At 53.5% G+C, this 19,969-nt stretch overlaps 1 protein-coding gene across 1 annotated transcript; it reads right to left on the reverse strand.

The window, feature by feature from the left end:
• Nucleotides 1–9,895: 9,895 nt before the first annotated feature.
• LOC135455546 (serine/threonine-protein kinase pim-1-like) lies at nt 9,896–12,667 on the reverse strand. Its single transcript, XM_064728875.1, is given in 7 exon segments — nt 9,896–10,002; nt 10,237–10,413; nt 11,029–11,387; nt 11,576–11,625; nt 11,762–11,920; nt 11,922–12,315; nt 12,525–12,667. Coding segments are annotated over 7 exon segments (1,389 nt in total).
• Nucleotides 12,668–19,969: the final 7,302 nt, after the last annotated feature.

Genomic DNA, 19,969 nt, shown 5'->3' on the forward strand with positions numbered 1-19,969 from the left:
ATTGTGACACTAAGAAAACAAGCAGGACCATTGTGACACGGCAGGGATGCATGGAACCAAAGCTCCAGGGTGACACAGAGTGGCCTCCTGTCATCAATGGTCCATTGTGACACTGTGGAGCCAAAGGAGACCATTGTGACACCACAAACCCCCATGGTCCAAAAGTCCATTGTGACAGTGCAGGCCTCACTGAACAGAGGATTTACATGACATTGTGGGGCCTGTGGAACCACAGAGACCATTGTGACACTGCAAGGCCCCGTGGAATCATTGGGACCATTGAGACACTGCGGGACCTTCAGGAACCTGGGGGCCATTGTGACACTGTGGGGCCCCATGGAACCAAGACACCCTTGTGACACGTCAGGGCCCCACAAAACCAAGGGAACACAGAACAGGTCTGGCTGGTTTGGCCTCCCCTGGGCCACCTGACTGGTCCAGCTGACCTTGGCATGTTGAGGGTCTCTTCTCATCTGCTGCTGAAACACTGGGGATCTGTGCTTTCCTTCCTATGGGAAAGAACTGTCCTTCTCCTCCAGGTGCCCATGGCCAGAACTGGGATTTCACCTCCAATTCTTCTTATATCCAGGGATTGTTCCCACAGCAATATTGCCTGGACAAATCTGTCTGGCAGTGGTTTCACAAGGGTCACCTTTCATCTGTCCCCAAAACCCTGGGGAAGGCTCTGTGCTTTCCTTCCTATGGAAAGGAACTGTCCTTCTCGGCCAGGTGCCCATGGCCAAATTGGGGTTCCATCTCCAACACGGCCTATTGTGAAAAACTGGAGGAGATTGTTGGCTTGAATCATTTCATGTGTGGGGAGGAAGGGGCAGGTCCAGCCTTCCCCTGCCCTGGAACCCCAGCCCTGCCCTGCCCTGCAAACCCAATCCCCCCAGAGCCTCTATCCCAGCCCAGCAGTGTCTGCCAGTCCCTAGCACAGCACAGGCAATGCTCCACAGCCACCTCTGAGCCCCCAGCCCAGCTCCTGAGGGACCAAATTACCCCAAGGCCCACCTGGGGGAAGGGCCCAGGAAGACCAAGGGGTTTTTAAGGCTGACCACAAGGCAAGCACACATTTTGACCCTACCTCCTCTTGGAATTTCCATCTGAACAACACTGGAATCCGGGTGTGGGTGCTTCTCTATATCTTATTTTTCTTTCTCTCTTTCTGTGTCTACTTCTATTTCATTCCCCTTGCAAATTTTGATTAACATAAAATTGAAAAGGCTTGGGTTCCTGAAGTTGAATGGGCCAAGTTAATGCTTTGAGAAGTGTTTGTTGATTGACTGTCATAATAAATCTTTTGCCAAAGTTTCACTGAGTTTCTAAATTTCTCAGTAAAGGCTGTTTGGTTGTTTTGAGCTCCTGAGAATGTCTTGTTGGTATTTCTGCAGTACATCCAACCCAGAGGACACAACAGGTAATAAAACCTGTGCTCCTTTTCAGGCAGACATCAGTTGTTCTGATGTTCTGTTCATCCAGGCAGTTCTACTTGTAGGGCCGATGTGCCCTGAGGTGCCAAGCTTAGATAGGTCCCTTGCAATCTGATGAGTCAGCTAGAATTCCATCCCGTCCCATCCCTCAGCATCCCTGCATTTCCCATCTGTAGCCCTGGTTTCCAGCACAGCCATGGAGGCACTTTGGGCTCTGGAGTGTTCCTGCAGCCCCCAAGGGCAGCTGAGCTCTGCTTTTGGCACAGTCAGGCCTGGGCAGCACAAGCCATGCTCAGCAATTGCTTGTGTGTGCCTGGCCTTGCTGTCAGCCCCGCAGTGGCTGCGTGGCCCCTTTGTGGCCCTGTGCTGGCCCAGCCATGGTGGCCCAGCCCCTGTGCAGGCCCAGCCCAGGCCAGGAGCATTGCGGCTGGGAACGGCCCCTGTGCCGTGGTGCCCACAGCAGCCTTGGGGCTCTGTGTCCCATGGCCTCCCTGCTGGGCAGCCTCTGCCAGCTCCTGCAGAGCCCCTGGCACCTGTGGGGCTGCACAGACAGCCCTGCCCTGGGCTCTGCCGGCCCCTGGGCCAGCAGAGAGGCAGCCAGGGCTGGCCATGGCTGGGAACAGGCCCTGAGCCCTGCAGGAGGATGGAGCTGGGCCACAGCCAAACTCAGCCCAGGCCAAAGCTGGGCTCAGCAGCCAGGGCTGCCAACACATGGGCACAGAGGCTGGCGCTGACAAATGTCCTGGGCCCCCTCCCTGCTCTGTCCATGCCACCAAGGGCACAGAGCAGCCTCCTCTCTGGGCCACTTGCCTGTTTGCAATGCCTTGCACAGGCGCTGGCCCTGCCCCACAAGGCCTGGCCTGAGTCCTGCCCCTGCGCGCTCAGCCAGGCTGAGATGGACACTGATGGTTTCTGGGACAGGCTCTCTGAGCTCTGCAAGCTCCCTGCAAGCTCTGCCAGCTGCCCTGAGCTCTGGGCAGCACCAAGGGCCTCTCCCCAGCCCAGCCCAGCCGGCTCTGGCCCCACAGCTCTGCTCAGGCCAGGCTGCTCTGGGCACTGCCCCACGGCCTCAGCCCCTGGCAAGGGCACAGCAGCAGCTGCAGCTGCCACAGGACTCAGCCCCAGCCATGGGGGAAGGGGTTTGGCCAAGGCCAAAGGAGGCTCCCTGGCTGCCCTGCTCCCCTCGGGCTGAGGTGCTGAGAGCTCTGCAGCCCCTGCTGCCATCCCATCTGCCCAGGGCAGCACAAGAGCCCCGACCTTGGGGCCCTCAAGAGCTGCTCCTGCTCCAGGCCCAGGGCCCATGCCAAAGCTGGGGCAGCCACAAAGCTGTGCCCATTTCTGTTCATTGCTGCTCTGATGAGGATGGATCCTCAGCCACTTGAAGGTTGCTGATGAATTGTAGTACTCCACAGGCCACTTCTTTCTTGGGCTCTTCAGTTCAGGAATTCAGTGAGAAAAGCTCATAAACATTTGTTCTAAACACCCAAACTAGAATGGGAATAATTCAAGTCTTTAATCCTCCTGTGGTTAATTACACAGCTTTCACACCTGTATTCAATGTGAATCTACTATACTGAAAACAATGAAGAGAGAATTGTTTTGTCCTGTTCAGTTTTGTTCTCCTGTTCATAGATTGAGATCAGCAATGTCCAATTGATATTGACCCCCAGCACCTCCTAATGCAGTTTGAACAGATATGAAAATCAAGACCCTTCATGGCTGAAAATTACTCAGATGTTGTCCCTACCCCCACCCCAATATTTCTCCCATCCAAGCCCTGGGACTCCGAGCAGCTGAGGAATGGAGTCACATCCAGGGATGTCACCAGGGCTCAGGATTGGGGCTAGGTCAGTTAAATCTCTTTATTGCTGATCTGGAAAGCTGCCCTGGCCCCTTGCTCAGGGCTGGTGTGAGTGCCCAGAGCCAGAGGGGATCCCTTGCTGGGGGCTGTGCCATGGCCACCTGCCCTGTGCCGCGCTGGCCGCTCTGGCACCAGGAACTAGCAGCCAACGGCACTGCCAGGGCCAAAGGCCAGGTCAGCCAGACAGAAAGGGGCAGGGCTGGGCACTGTTTCCATGGCAACCGGCACTGGGGGGACACCTGGGTCACCTGGCCTGGCAGCTGCCATGGAAACCCCTGGCAGGGACTGAGGGCACAGCCCCTGGCACTGAGACACTGCTGGGCCGGGTGCTGAGCACAGGGCTGAGCACGCAGAGATGGTTTTGTTCTTGCTGAGCTGCAGCACAGCCAAGGCCTGTCCTGCCCCTCGTCCAGGCACGCTGGGGAGGGGCTGGGGCTGCGGGGGAGCTGGGCAGGGGACACAGCCAGGACAGGGGACCCCAGCTGACCCCAGGCATACCTCAGACCAGAGCACATCATGCACAGGGTATGAAGGGGGAAACAAGGAGGAAGGAGGGAATTTTGGAGTGAGGGCTTTTGCCTTCCCAGGGAACACTTAGGCAAGAGGGGGCCCTGTTTCTCCAGTGGGCAGAGTCACTACCAAGGACACAGACACCAACTTAAGGAATTGTGTCATTTATATCATGCACAGCTGCAAAGATTTACAAAAGGATAAGCTCAACAAAGCACATCGTTATTAGCAAAGAATTACAAAAGAAGCTCAGCAATCCATCCAGTCATGACTACCAAAGGTTGCCTGCAGAGATTAAAGAAAGATCCATCAGCAGTTCCCCTTAGCTTTTACCATCACCCAGACCCACACATCAGCTGGGGAAGCCAAGGACTGCAGAGCCACTCCCAGACACTGGGAACTCCTGCAGGTGCCTCCACCTTTGCAGGCAAGGAGGCTCCAACCCCACTGGGAGAGGACACAGCTTTTCCACTGTTAAATAAACAAGCTGACATCACTGCTACTTGTGGCAATATCTGGTTTCATTCTCCTCATTGGTTCCTCCCAAAGCCTGGCCAGGACTCAAGGAGGAACCAAGGGAGTTGACTTTGATCCTTCAGCCCCAAACAAGGCCAGATGGGGCCAGGTCTGGTTTCTCAACACAGAAAGATGAATCCTTGTTTTATCAAAGAATGCATACACTGATCAGGTTGTTAATAATGCTTCCTTAAGGATTGGATACAAATATAACATTTGGCTGGAAGGTTCCTCTAGAGGTGAACTTTACCTCAGGGCCTGTTCAGGCCATGATCACAGCCTGCTCAGGCCTTGGTACTTTGATCAGTCCTGAGACCTACAATGAACTACAACCTTCCTAACAATTCTTTCAATAACACAGTTAAGATTGAGGTCAATAATTGTGCTACCCTGTCACGGGGTTGAATAATCCAATCTTGTTCATTATTGTTTAACAGAATTACTGTAATTTCTCCTGGATATTCTGCATCAGTTCCTCCTGCCATGACAGGAACACTTTGCAAGGCCAAGCTCCAAGGGAGCAGTTACCAAAGCAAAGTGTCTTGGAGGAATCTGAATTCCTGTTTCAGTATTGTTAGCTCTCATTGGCTTTGAATTTATCCTAATGAATTTCAATGCATGAAGGCCCAGCCCTGCAGCCTCTGGGCTGGCCCTGCCAGGGGCCATCACAGCCAGAACAATTTCCCAGGCAGCCCAAGTCTCACTGCCCATGGCTGGATTTGCAAATTGGGGGCAGCCGTGCACAGCCAGGGTGTTTCCATTTCCCCCGTGGGCCATTGTGAAGGGCATGGAGCACATCTGGGAGATGGGTTCTCCATGGGCAAAGGTTCCCATCTCCTCATTTTTTCAACTGCTCTTGTAATGATCCCTTCACCTGTTCAACCAATCCTGCAGCTTGTGGATAGTGTGGTACATGAAAAACCCTGCAGGCAAAATCCCTGTATTTTTCACAGGAACAGACAAAGCACTCTGCATCACAGTATCAGCAAACCCTGTAAAAATAGCCAATTTCCTCCTTTCCTCCTTTTTTCATTGTATACAATCTCACAAAGTTGACCACTGACATTAGGGTCCTGGCCAATCCTGTTCTGTAGGGTATTTAGTGTTACATCCCTGAGCAGCCAAAGATACCAAATTAGTATTGTCAGCACCATTTCACATTATTCTTATTTTATATGTACATATTGATATAGAAATATAGATATAGATATGTAGATATAGACATATATATATATATATAAATCTATAAATATAAACATGAAGGTCTTATTATCCTATAAATATGTATATATGTCCTGGGGTGATGTTATGATGCTTGTATCCCCATTCATCTGTTCTGTGCCTTTAAGACCGGCTCTGAAGAGTGGAAGTTTTGTTTGGGTTTCTCTTATCAGGAACACAGAGACAAGCGGTACATAGGGCTGTTTTTCACTTCTTGCTTCAGCTTGCGGCTTTTGCTTCCTCCCTTTTCTGCTCTTGTTTCTGCTCTGCTTTGGCCTCTGCTTATTGGCTAGTTCCAGCTGGGCAGTCCACATTCCTTCCTGGACTGTTTCTCCTCTTCTGTTTCTGTGACCATCTCGAACCTGCTCCGGACTGGGACCCGGGAACACCAAAGGTTTGGCTGCAGCAGCTGCCCCAGCGCCAGAGGGACTGAGAACAGAGCAACCACCCCCAAAAGAGACTTTCTGATTTTGTCACCTTTCTCAAAGCGGTGTCATTGGGTATTGTTCATTTTGTGTGCTGGGGGGTGCTGGGCCAGTCAAATAAACAGGTTCTTTCCACCTCTCTCCAAGGAATTTTTTCCCAAACTGGTTGGGGGGAGGGGCCGTGTGGGTTTTGCTTTCTGGAGGGGCCCTCCTTTGCAGATTCTTTAACAAATTTGCCCTAAACCAGTACAAATCTTTGGCACCCAATGTGGGGCTCAAGAGAGAGAGTGGAAAAACCCTGTTTTGACTGCATTTTGGCTGCTATTACTCTGTGTTCGTTTAAATCAGCTGATAGCCATGCTTTTTGGATTCATAATGTCTATTGGGGTGAAGGTTTGCATGCATTTCTGGTCCCTAGGGTTTTTTGAGATTTTAATACCTCTCTGGTCCCTAGGTTTATTTTCTTATCCCGAAATAGCTTTAGTATTGCCCCTAATACATAAACCTACGTAGTTTTCACATCAGAGGGGCAGCGACCAGATTAGCTATCCTGCTGGGCTTGGTGGCAATAATGTGCAAGAAGTTTAAAAACATGCTAGGGCCTGCTCAAGGTATGAATGGTTCATGGCTATGGTTATGCATCCAGTTTGTTGCAGGAGGAGCAGGAGGGAATGAGGTTTTTCAGCCTCTGCTTTCCTCCTTCTCCTATGAATCAGTTGCATCACTAGTGAAGGATGTTCAGTTTCCCCTCAATGTTAAAGAAACCATCTTCCAGGTATTCAATCTGGTAACCTTCCTCTATACAGCCTGCTGCTTCTCTAGAATGAGGGCTGAGATTTCTAGACGGGCTGATGAGACCCCTGACTCAGGAGTAAACCCTGGTGTGGAAAATCCTAAGTGGTGTGGGAAATGGGAGGATATGGGCCAAATCCTAAAGGAATTCTCTGACCCTATAGTCTGCGATTTTCCCCATGAACAAATTCAGAACCCAGCTGAGGTGGGGAAATATCTGAAAGAGAAGTACCAGGATAAGCCTAAGGAGAGGAAGGTCATTGCAGTGAGCTGAGCCCTGGCATATGCTTATCGCACACTGCTAGATACTGTCGGGCAGCAGACAGAGGCAGGGGGGCAGGGAGATAAATCAGCAACTGTCCCAGTGACTCAGGCTGCAGCTAACACTCCAGGCTCGAAGCCAGCAGCTAAACCCATGGCTGTTGCTACCAGCACTAGAAGTGGGAAATGCACAGACAAGACCAATCGACCAGTGGACGATGATGATGATGATGATGATGATGAAGGAGAAGGAACCTCAGTGCCTCCTGACGTAAAATCAGGAGTCAAAGCAGCAGGTGCAAGATCAGATGACAATATTGAGTCCTTCTCCCTGAAGGACCTTCGTGGCCTACGGAAGGATTACACTCGAAGGTCTGATGAATCCATAATTAGTTGGCTGGTCCCTCTCTGGGATGCCGCAGGCGAGGCTACAATTTTGGATGGCACTGAAGCCAGGCATTTGGGATCCCTGTCACAGGATCCTGTCATAGACCAAGGAATGATGAGGGGGGCTAACTCTCACAGCCTCTGGGAACGGGTCCTAAGAAGTGTAGCAGAAAGATACCTGTGTGCAGACGATCTCTATATGCAGCAAACTCAGTGGAAGACAATAGAGCAAGGGATCCAACGCCTGAGAGGAATGGCAGTGACAGAGATTATCTTCTCAGATGATGTAACAACTAGGAACCCAGACTTAGTACCATGCACGTCTGTGATGTGGCGAAAACTCGTGCGACTTGGGCCACATGAATATGCTTCTGCCTTAGCCATCATGAAGAGGGATGAGAGGGGTGAGACTGTGCTTGACATGGCAAGGAAGCTCCGAGCATATGCAGATGCTGTACATGGCCCGACACATGCCAGAATCGCAGCGGTAGAAACACGTCTGCAGAACTCAGAGGATAAGATAGAGGAGAACCATAAGAAGCTGAGAGAGGAGATTAAAGAAGACCTTCTCCAAATTTCAGCAGTACAGATCCGAGGTTCCGGTATCCAAGGCAGACGTTTCCCAGATGGTGAAGGAAGATACACCCCACGATAACTGAGCTTTCTTAAAAAGAGAACTCAGGTATTATTTTGTAAATGTGGTAATGGCATGGGTCCATCTTATCAGACTCAGCAACCTTTTTAAAAAAGATTTTGGGGTTTGTTTCCAATACTATAATTTTGAATTGTGGTGAAATTGGTGTGAAGGAAGAAGAAATTGCTTTTTGCTCTTCCAGCTCCAAGCAGGACTGGGAATGGAAGTTCTGTCAAACCACAAATCCTTTAGAAGATGACCTTCCTTCTCAGCCTGGGAATGAGCTGCACATTCCCCTTGAAACTTACAGGGATTTCTTAGAGACACAAAGTCCCACTGACAGCTTTTTGCTCTGGTTTGGAAGTGCAGAAGAGCAAGTCTCTATCCATCAGCTCCAGACTGCACTGCCTCAGGAGCACGGCCCACTCGGCAGCTTTGGCCCACTCGTGGCACTTCTAGAGGAGGAAGAAAGTGCAATTGCACAATTCCAGCCAAAAATGAATGAAGAGTGGGACAGACAAAACACCCTGTACAGATCCAGGCGTTCAGCCGGGACTGTGGAGAGTTTGGGCTCTTGCCATTGGCACAGAGCAGGAGGGCAGGACATTTGCCCATCCTTTAGCCAGCCACGGCACATCCAGCCCTCAGCAGCTGCCCTCTCCGGTTTATCGGCTGTTTGAGGGGCCTGGAAAGGCCCGAGGTGGCCTTGGGGCAGCCCGCGTATCGAAGGACGAGAAGAGGCTTCAGTTCTTCTTTCGGTTTTTATGTTTATTAATTGTTTATCTAAAAGATGTTCTTTCAGCCGAACAGAGATCTGCTCAGCAGTCAGCCATGAGCACACTGTCTGCCCTCCGGGGCAGCCACGTATCTTTATACCCATTGTTACGTGTACAATATTTATCATTTTTCCCCAATACCATTTATTCTTATAACTCGGTGCACTTTCAGTAATAACCAATCCGAAAGTGCCACCATCACCAAAGAAGATGGAGGAGAAGAAGAAGAAGAAGAAGAAGGACACGACACACCCCAATTCCTCCATCTTACTCCTCTAAACCCCCCTGTACATAAATCCTAAACCCTGTGTCTCACCCTCTAATTAACTAATCCCTTCACCATTCACCCCGGTGAAGCCCTCATCCTTGTCGTCTCCTGTGTAGGACCAAAGTCCAGCCACCAGACACTTCTGGCAACATTCCAGGACTCCCGAGCCCCCCAAGGTGGTCTCGGTGGCTCAGCACCTCAGGACTGAGATCCTGAGATCCGACACTGCCCAGAGCCAAAAAGCAGCTGGGCGGCCGACTCAAGAATTCATTGCATCTGCCCCAGCAAAGGGGGAACCTTTGGTGCCCGGCCAGGCCATGCCATGCCCAGATCTGGGAGCATCCCCCTGCCTGTGGACTCACCTGCAAATTTGGCCTGGAGCCTGGCTTTGAAGGAGGTATCAGAATTCAAGACCATCATCTTCAGCTGGCCAGGCCAAGGAAGAGATTGTCATCCTTTAGGTTGTCCTTGGTGTCTCCAGCAGCAGCCCTACCTGGAAGAGCTTCTCCAGGGGCTCCTTCTCCTTCCCTGGGGCCAGACCAGGCTCTCAGGGCTCTGCCCAGGGCCCCAGCCATCCATGAACCAGACAAACAAAACCAGGGGGGATGGTGGCCACCAGTGCTTGCCACACCAGGTCGCCAGCTCAGCTCCAGCCCAAGAGCTGTGTGTTCCCTTCTTCTGACCCCTGCTCAGAGCTACAGGTAGGACAAAACCAGCCTGGTTTGCTTTGCCACTGATTGCCAAGAGATGTGTGGAGCTGGTACCTGCCAGGCCCCTGGATCCAACTGTGCACGTAGATCTCTCCCATCTTCTAGGGCAGAGGAACACCCTTCACCCAAGGATGACAGAAAAGATCTTCTAAGGATGGTCTGTCCAAGGGTTGCATGGACAAAAACCTCTTAATGATATCCTGGCACTCTGGTAAGAGAAACCAGAAATCACCAGTCAGTTGGAGAAGTTGCCCTCCCGTTCCCGTGCCCAGGCCATGCTGGGTGTGCCCAGAGCTGGGCCTAAACTACCCCATGGATGCTCTGTTTGGAGGAGAGCAGGACATATGCCACCTCCTCAGCAGCTGCCAGAGCGGGATGCCCATGAGTCCACTGCTGTCTCCCAGCACTGGTATTCCCCCCGTGCCCAGAGATGAGGATCCACCTTGAGAGAGCCATCGTGGGAACAAGATTCGCCCCTGGATGATCTCCTGGCCTCTCCTGAACGGGTGCTTCCCCATGACCAGGTGGCACAGCAGGAGGCCCAGGGACCAGATCGTGGCTGCCTCGCCGTGGTAGCGTTGGGGCTGGATCCACTCTGGTGGGCTGTAGAACAGGGTTCCTGTGGAACACACACACAGTTCAGCAAGGGGATGCTCCTGCTCCCAGAGCCTGGCCCCAGCATCCCTGGGCATGTGGGGGCTGCCCCAGAGGCACACAGGGTGAGCGCTGCCCTCTCGCAAGCACCTGGGACTTGTGAACAAACTCGGGGCTGGAAAAGAAGCCAGTGGTGCTGGAAGAGGGCAGCAGAAACCCTAGGAAGGCCCAACCATGACACACAAAGGAAAAACCCACCCAGCAGTGGAGAAAACCCACTCTCCTCCCCAACTGCATGGCTCCCAAAAATATTAATAAGCCAAGGCGAACAAGGGGAGCGGAGCAGTCCAAGCCCTTCCTTGCCCGCACACCAAACCATCCGGGGAATGGGGTCAGGTCCCCCTCTCTGCTACCCCCATGGGGGTTTGTGTCGGGCTGGCTGCCCCAGCTCCAGCCCCAGCCCAGGGCACAGTGGGTGCTGAAGGCTGTCGGCAGGGCTGGGAGCTGGCCTCCCTCACACCCCATCCAAATCAACTTGGCTCCAGCATCAATCCCACCCCAGCTGCAATAGAGGGAAGCTCCAGTGCTGCAGCCAGGCTGGGCCATGAGATGCCCAGGAGCACCCCCTGCGAGGGCTCACTTGCAAACTGGGTGTAGGCTGTGTCTTGGAGGAAGGCGCCACAGCCAAAGTCGATGAGTTTCATCTGCCCGCTAGCCAGCTCGAGCAAGATGTTCTCGGGTTTGATGTCCCGGTGCAGGACCCCGCAGCTGGTGCAGTGCCGCACGGCCTCCATCACCTGGCGGAACAGCGCCCGCGCCTCCTCCTCCGGCAGGAACCCCCGCTCCGCCAGGACACCCGAGAGCTCCTGGCACCGCTCCGGACGCTCCAGCACCAGCAGGAAGCTGTCGGGGAGCTCAAGCCACTCCAGGAGCTGAATGACACCACCACAGCCACAGGACACCTTGGCCAGCAGCACGATCTCCAGGGGTGCGCTGTCACTGCCGTCAGTGGGGCCGAGGCCATGCCGGGGCTCTGGGAGCCCTCAGCCAGCCTGGGATGCTTTGCACACCTCGCTCAGTCCACGCCCGCTCTCCTCACAGGCCTCACGGCGGCTCCCTACCTGCCGGGCCCCGGCTCCTCGCCGCGGGGCACGGCCCGGCTTCTGCCGCTGGCCCTGCTCACTCACCACCTCGCCCAGTGCTGGATGCTATCCCTCGGCCCGCGTTTGATGGCCACCTGCGAGCAAGCGAGGGAGAGCAGCGGGCCGAGCTCGCTGCCCGTCCCGCCGCGCCCCGACCTTCTCTTTCTCCTCCTCCTCCTCCCTCCTCCCTCGCCCCCTCCTCCTGCGTCGGCCGCCGGCCCCGCCGCTCACCGGGGCGCAGTCCGAAAGCCGCGTGGCCGTGAAGACACTGCCGAAGCCGCTGCGCCCCAGCAGCGAACCCAGCCGGTGCCGCTCCTGCAGGGCCTCCTGCGCCTTCCCTGCGGGCGGGACGCGGCTGTCAGCGCTCGGCCCGGGGCCAGCAACGGCCCCCCGAGTGCCCCTCACCTGCCCCGGGCCCGGCATCTCCACCCGCCCCGGGCCCCGGCAGCTTGGGGCCAGAGGCCGCGCTGCCGAGCGGCGGAGCTCGGGCTGGGGAAGCCGCAGCGGAGGTGGCGGGAGCGGCCACGCTTCGTGTGTCCTCCGCGGGCCCCGGGAGGAGCCGGGGCCGGGGCCGGGGCCGGGGTCGGGACTGGAGCCTGCCCCGGCCCCAGGCACTGATGCCCGCCCAGCAGCGCCACCGCCAGTACGGCCAGAGCCGGGCGGAGGCGAGACCGCGGCGGGACGGCCGGGGCCGGGCACGGGGCAGCCCCGCCCAGGGCCGGGGGCGGGCCGGGGGCATGGCCCGGCCCGGCAGGGGAGAGGGAGGCGGGGAAAGGAGAAGGATGCTGGGCAAGGGACCCCGAGAGAAGGGTGCCCGACAGCGGGAAAGGGAGAGAAAGAGAAAGAAAGAGAGAAAGAGAAAGAAAGAGAGAGTATTCAAAACTATCTGTTTGCTGCTGCCGCCGCTGCTGCTGCCGCCGCTGCTGCTGCCGCCGCCGCTGCAACTGAAGCACCGGGGCCGTTCGTCCCCGTGTCCGTTCCCCGCTCGCCCCACGAGCCCCCACGTTCGAGCCCCGCGCGCCCCGGGGACAGCCTCTCCGTCTGCCCAAACACGGGAACTTTGCAGCCTTGAGCCCAGATGCAGAGCCCTGACTCCTGCACACTGGCACAGCGATCCCCTCGCTTGCTGCTGTGCATTGTCCTTGCTGAGGGTCAGACACTGTCGGGACACCTTCCCTTGGGGTAGGATTCCTGCCTGACCCCAGCACTGCACTTACACCTCCAGCGTTGCTTTCCTGTAAAAACAGGGGAAGGAAAACTGTGTGGCTCATGGTATTTTAGAGTGTCTAAAACTCGCCAAGTCACCGATCTTAGAGGTGAGGTATATTTGGAATGAATGGGATGGAGAAGTAGTGTAACATGGAAAAGGGGAGCATAGAAATAAATAGAGGAAAAGATCTTGGATTGTTTCTTTCATTTTCATTTCCCTTCTGGAAAGCTGTTTCAGTTTTCCAGGAATCATCTGCTGTCTGCTCTTCTCAGGAACCTCTCATGGAGAACAAGGTTGAGCGTCTGTCACAAGATTTGCGACCAGCTGCAGCTTCTCTTGGCTTTCCACACTGCACAGTATGTGCAACAGGACTTTTGCAGCAAAGCAGGACAAATGTTTGGAACACTTTACATGTCCTTTCTTTTCCTGCTGGGCTGGGGAGTTATGCCACTGGTGAAGTTTTCATTGTGACTGTTTGTGCTGGTTTCAGGCAAATTTTGGGAGGAAACCTCCATAAGGGGTCAGTCTAGAAAGCAAGTTCCAGCGGTTCATCCCCCTACTAGTTCAGGAAAAGACTTCCCTCCAGAGCGGGTTCAAACAATTCCAAGAAAAAGGAAAGTCACAGTCCAAGGAACTTCTCTGCCTTAGCTAGATAAAACCAAGTTGGTAGACCTGGGCTGTGAAGGCATCGGGAAATTTCCAAGTCTGGGCACTGGTGGTCCCAGCAAACACCAGAGCTGGATGGTGCTGGAGCCAGAACCTGAAATTTCCAAATTTTGTTTTTCTGTGCCAGCAAATCATGGACTTGGGCTGTGCCAGCAACAGGAGGTTTTCAGATCTGGGCACTGCCGCTGACAGCAAACACCAGATCTGGGTGGTGTCATTGCCAGCAACAGAAATCTGCCAGATTTGGGCTCTGCTGACACCGGGAAATTTCCAAATCTGGGTACTGGTGCAGCAAACACAAGATGTGGGCAGTGCCACACCCAGAAAGTTGCTGGGTTTTGGATTTCTGTGCCAGCAAATTGTTGCACTTGGACTATGCCAGAATAGGAAAATTTCCAGATCTGGGCATTGGCAGGGCCAGCAAACAGCCCATTTCAGGCTCCAGGCTCCAGGAAGGACTGGGTCTGGACTCCTTCCTCTTTTCCTTCCTTCTTTCTTTCCTTCCTCCCTGGGGTCCTGCTGCCAGCAAACACCAGATTGGGCGGTGCTGGCAAGGGGAAACTGCCAGGTTTTTGCTTTCTTTGCCAGAAAATTGCTGGACATGGGCTGTGCCAGAACAGGGTACTGGTGGTGCCAACAAACACCAGTGAAACCTTCTGGTCCTCGTCCACACCATTGACCAGTGGTTTCCCTGAGAACCAGCTCTGGCCACTTTACAGACAGAGACTGCTTTCATCTAGTGCTCTGGAAACAGAACTTTAAAGAAGGCAACATAACAAACAGGACGGCGTGCACGGTACAGAGAGTGAAGCAGAAAAAAGCCTGGGTCCAGGGTCTAGCAAGGATATTCATACATTTATTTATGGAGAGGGGTTAAGGCAGGATCTGAGAGAAGGACCCAAGAGGAAGGAACGATTAAGAATATTACACTTTTTGCAATAAAAGTAACCAATGGTAGCAAAGAGAACTCAGAACTTTCTAGCAACAATCTGTGTAACTGAACAAGAGGATTACGAGCGGGAGCTCCTGCTGACCCCAACTAAAGAGGGTTTTCCCACAGCCTTAAGCTGAGGTCTCCCCCCAACACACCAGATCTGGGTGATGCCAGTATCAGCACCAGGAAGCTGCTGGGCTTTGGCTTTCTTTGCCAGAAAATTGCTGCTTTTGGGTTGTGCTGGCACCAGGAAATTGCCAGATGTGGGCACTGGCAGTGCCAGTGCACACCAGATCTGGGTGGGGAATGTGCCAGCACCGGAAAATTGCCAAATGTGAACTTTCTGTGCCAGCAAATTGATGGAATTATGCTGTGCAGGCATCTGAAAAATTCTGGATCTGGGCACTGGCAGCATCAACAAACATGAGATTGGGTTGCTTTAAGTACCAGGTATTTGCTTGATTTTGGCTTTCTTTGCCAGCAAATTTCTGGAATTGGGCTGTGCAGCACCAGGAAATTGCCAGGTCTGGACACTAGCAGTGCTGGAAAACACCAGATCTGGGTGGTGCTGGCCCCAGGTATTTGCAGGGTTTTGGATTTCTGTGCCAGCAAATTTCTGCACTTGGGCTTTGCCAGCACTGGGAAATTTCTGCATCTGGGCAATGGCAGTGCTGGGAAACTCCAGGCCTGGGCAGCAACAGAGCCAGCAATGGAAAATTGCCAGATTTTGGGGTTTTTTGCCTGCAAATTGCTGCACTTGGGCTGCACCAGAACTAGGAAATTTCTGGATCTGGGCACTGTCAGTTTCGGGAAACACCAGTTTGTGAGAGCCGAAATGAGGGATGTGGGACTCCAGGTGGCTCTTCAAAATGCAGTTTATTGTTTCCAAGGTGTTTCCACAGCAGTCCAGGGTCGTGGGTGACAGAGCTGTGTTACAGCTGTCAGCTCCAGCTGCAGGCCTGGAGACCCTTAGTTTAGGTTACAAATGCATTATATACCTTTCTTTGCTGAGCATCTTAATACAGTAGAACCAATCTATACCTTAACTTTTACCTATAGCAAATCATAACTACTATAATTACCATATTCATGTTACTATTTTCCAATCACTAAAAGTTAGTACGTGACAGTTCAAGCTAAAAGTTGTTTTCCAGTTTTCTTGCAGTGGAAAATTCTGAGGCCTTTTTTCTATTTGCAAAATTTGCTGACTTGCTTGCCTGTGCTATCTTTCTGCTTGGAAAAAACATCTTGTTTGAAGTGGGTTTATCCTTTGCTCTAAGTCATAAAAACCCCTTCTAACTAACATACACTTTGCCTTCTTAGCTATCCAAAAAGACTGGCTCATCAATTCTTTTCTATCAAAACTTGCTTTAATTTCTATTCTTCTTCAGACATTATATTCAAAAATCTTTCTTCCAAGCACACATATCTATGAGACCTTCTTGTCAAACTGCATCCCTGTATAGTGGTCAAGTGCTTGAAGCCAGGAGCACCTGGACAATGGGGACAGTTCTTTTCTATAGGAAAGAAACCACAGAACCCCAGGGTTTTGAAGGCAGATGAGAAGCAGTCCACAGAGGCCAAGGCAAGCCAGACCTGTCTGTCCTTGCAGCTTTTGTCTGAAAGCAGCACTTGGATATATAGGGAGTTTTGGGGTGGAATTCCATTTCAGTCATGGGTTCCTGGACAGGAATGACAGTTCTCCATAGGAGGGCAAGGGCCCCTCACAGTTCCTCACAGCCCCACATGGCCCCTCACAGCCCCTCACAACCCCTCACGGTCGCTCACAGCCCCTCACGGCCCCTCACGGCCCCTCACGGCCCCTCACGACCCCGCACGACCCCTCATGGCCCCTCACAGCCCCTCATGGCCCCTCACGGCCCCTCACAGCCCCTCAAGACCCCTCACGACCCCTCATGGCCCCTCACAGCCCCTCACGGCCCCTCACAGCCCCAGACGCGGCGTTCCTCCCAGAGGAGGAGGGGTCGGGCCCTGCTTGTTCCCCTTTCATTTAAGTCCCTTCACAGCGACAAGTAAAGAAAGCCTTTGCCCAGCGTTTCCCTCGGGGTTAACTGCGGGCTGAAGCTCTGTGCTGGCGCTGGCCCCAGCGCCACCATTGCTGCAGCCGCCAGGCCTTTGCTGTCCCCCCGTGTCCGTTCCCTGTCCCCGAGTCCCGCCCGGCTCTGGCAGCAGCAGCAGCCGCAGCGCAGGGGGCGCCGGCCCGGCCCAGCCGGGGCTCCCGGCCAGGAGCAGCAGCAGCGCCTGCCCCTTCCCGCCTGCTCCTGGCTCGGCTCCCGAGGGCTTTTTCCAGCTCAATTCTGGAGCAACCAGCCCCCACACACAGCCCTGACTGCTCAGGGCCCGCCTGTGCTGCCCTGAGCCAGCCCTCAGAGGAAGCAAGGATCGGGTTCCAGCGCTGTTTTCAAGGCTCTTTTACTCACTCTGAGCTGACAGCAGGAGGCTGCTGGTGCCTCTGTCTTGGGAATTGGAGATCATGGCTGCTCTTGGCCCTCTTCTGCTTGCCACCTGGATTTTATCGGTACAACAGCACTTGCCTCTTTCAATCACTGCTACCCACTCTGCTTTTGTGATGGTGAACTTGATGGAGGCATGATGGTGAATCATGATGGAGGCATCATGATTAGCAGAGACTGAAATGCTCACAAGTCCTTGAGCACTAAGTCCAGGGGAATGAAAGATGAAAGCCTCACGGATCACTTTTGCAGCATTCAAACACCGCCCTGCTGCTGGTGCTGTTGAAATGAATCAACTTACAGAGACCATCACAGAAATTGCCTCTGGAGTGGCAAATCAAATGAAAAAATCCACCAGGAGATCAAAAAAACAGAACTTAACTGCCTTCATTGCTTCCTCAGAGCAGCAGAAAATGGAGATGCCCAGAGGTATTTTGTACTGCTGCTGATCCCAGCTGGAGTCCAGCCCTCTGCAGAGTCCCAGCAGGAACCTGAGCCCAGCCCAGGGAGCTCCCAGCGTGTCCTGGAGATTCTCTCTGCATTTGGTCAGGCTTGCATTCCCCAGCAAGTCCCCAACAAAACCTCTTGTTCTCTTGGGTTAGAATAGGCACAATGAAAAACTCAGCAATGGCACAACTCCCCAGCCCACAAGGAAAAGAAAGGACAAGTTGTCAAGTAATCCAAACATTTGTCTTGCTTTGCTGCAGAAGTTGTGCTGCACTCACGGTGTGGAAAGTCAAGAGAAGCTGCAGTTGGGGGCACATCTTGTGACAGAAGCTGCACCTCATTCTCCAGGAAAGGTTCTTGAAAAGGGCAGACAGGAGTGTGGAGAAGATTCCTGGGAAAGTGAAACAGCTTTCCAGAAGTGAAATGAAAATGGAAAGGAACAATCCGGGATGTTTTCCTCTATTTATTTCTATGCTCCCCTTTTCCATGTTGCACTGCTTCTCCATGCCATGAATTCCAAATGCATCTCACTTCTCAGACTGACAACTTAGTGAGTTTTAGACACTCTAAAATACCATGAGCTACACCCAGTTTGCCTTGTCCTGGTTTTGTTGGAAAGCAGTGCTGGAGCCATCAGTGGAGTGCTTGGGTCAGGCACGAATCCTGCAGGCAGGGAATGTGCCCTGCCGGTGTCTGAGCCTCAGCAGGGACAATGCACAGCAGCGAGTGAGGGATTTCCTGTGCCCCTGTGCAGGAGTCAGAACTCTGGATCTGGGTTCAACACAGCGAAGTTCCTGTGTTTGGACAGACTCAGGGGCTGCCCCGAGGGCAGCAAATGAGAGAGTTCCTGGCTGGGTGACATGGTTTAGGCCTGGCACAGAGCCAGTGCCCCCATGAGAATACCCTCTCCCTGGTGTCTGCTGTGAGATGTGACCAGGAATAAGCAAAGCAGGCTCCAGCTTAGAAACAAAGAAAACTTTACTAACTAAACTACAAGAAAAGAAGGGAAAAAACTATAAGGGAAAAATTGAAAACCTTACAAAAAGCACTTTCCTCCTCTCCCCCACCAAATTTCCCAGTGCAATACATTCCCCCAAATCACCAACTCTCAGTCCGGCACCACCCTTTAGAATACTCAATCTTCAGTTCATGAAGAGGAGAGGAGTCCTTCTTGCACCATAGGCTTCTCCTGGAAACACGCTGAAACCTTGTGTGCTTCCATGTCACTCAGCACTGCCCTGAAAGTCCTTTTGCCGTTGTGACATCTTCTTTCCATGCCCAGTGCTCTCACCACTGTGCATGGAACAGAGCTGCTTCTAGGGTTGTCTTTTAAGGATGCCTTGTCTCACTCCAAAAAAGGCACAGTCTCTTCTTCGGGACATCTGTCCCCCCCATTTTTCACCCCTTGGGGCCGAGGGGTACCCACAATGAACCCTCCCGGTTCTGAGGCACTGCCTCCCCCTAAATGCAGTCTCTGTGTCACAGGAATAAAAATGGTTCAGTCTATGGCCACACACGAAAAATCCAGCCAAACGGCCACTCTGTCATCTCTGCCCCCACTCAGCCAGTCTTCTCCACTTCCCTCGGGCCTAGTCCTTGTTATCTCATCTCTTATCTCTCTTCTTATTCAGCTCCAGGAGGATCAGCATTTACAAGGTCTCAGTCCTGCAAGAAAAGGGTTAAAAATTTCAGTCTCTGCCTGTCCCAGAGCTCTGGCACTCCCACACTGCCCTGCCAGGCACCTTCTTGCTGCACTCCCCCCTTCTCTTCCTCGGCCAGCTGCTATCACATTCCGTCTCTGGCTCTCCCTCTCTCTCTCTCCTGGAGGGAGGGGAGTGGCTGCCTGATGTCTCTTGGTGCTCTTCCACCCTTCCATCCTCAAGGGCCTCCTCACCCCCCATCTCTGTCCAGGCCCAGGCCTACCACATGGCTGCCCCTCCCCCGCCCAGCAGCAGCAGCTGGACAGGGGAGGGAGATCCGACCTCTTTCCCTCGAAGTCCCAAGAGAACCTCCCAGGGGCGAAGCTCTGGTTTTTAACCCCTGTGTGATCTCAGAGGTGTGCCCAAACCCCACTGGCCACATCAGGTGCCAATATCAAAATCTGAGCACCCACTGGTTTGACCACAGCATCCCTGAAATCACACTTCTTCCTGGTCAAACCAGCACACTGGGAGAGGCCCCAGCAGACGAGGGGATCTTGTCCCTCCTCGAGGCCCTTTAAGGGTCTTCAGGTCCCTTTGAAGTGGAGGTTTTCTCTTTTTAGGGTTTTTTGGGGGGGATCCCACCATTCCAAGGGTGTTTTCTCCTTCCCATTTTAGGGTGTTTGTGGGACCGCAGCCACACAAGCCCCTTTCAAGGGGGGATCATGACAGTTTTAAGTGGCGTTTTTATGGGGCCCCCACTCCAAGCCCCTGTAGGGGATGTTTTGCCTGCCAGGGTGGTTTTTGGGGTTCTCTCTACCGTCACCACTTTAAGGGCCCCCACTATAGTCAGGTCCCACTATAAGTCCCCTTAAAAGGGCAACACAACTCCCGTTGATTCCAACAGCAGAGCCCGGCCAGGGCTGTCTGTGCAGCCCCACAGGTGCCAGGGGCTCTGCAGGAGCTGGCAGAGGCTGCCCAGCAGGGAGGCCATGGGACACAGAGCCCCAAGGCTGCTGTGGGCACCACGGCACAGGGGCCGTTCCCAGCCGCAATGCTCCTGGCCTG

The sequence above is a fragment of the Zonotrichia leucophrys genome, chromosome 18, assembly GCF_028769735.1.
Source record: "Zonotrichia leucophrys gambelii isolate GWCS_2022_RI chromosome 18, RI_Zleu_2.0, whole genome shotgun sequence".
Taxonomy (NCBI): domain Eukaryota; kingdom Metazoa; phylum Chordata; class Aves; order Passeriformes; family Passerellidae; genus Zonotrichia; species Zonotrichia leucophrys.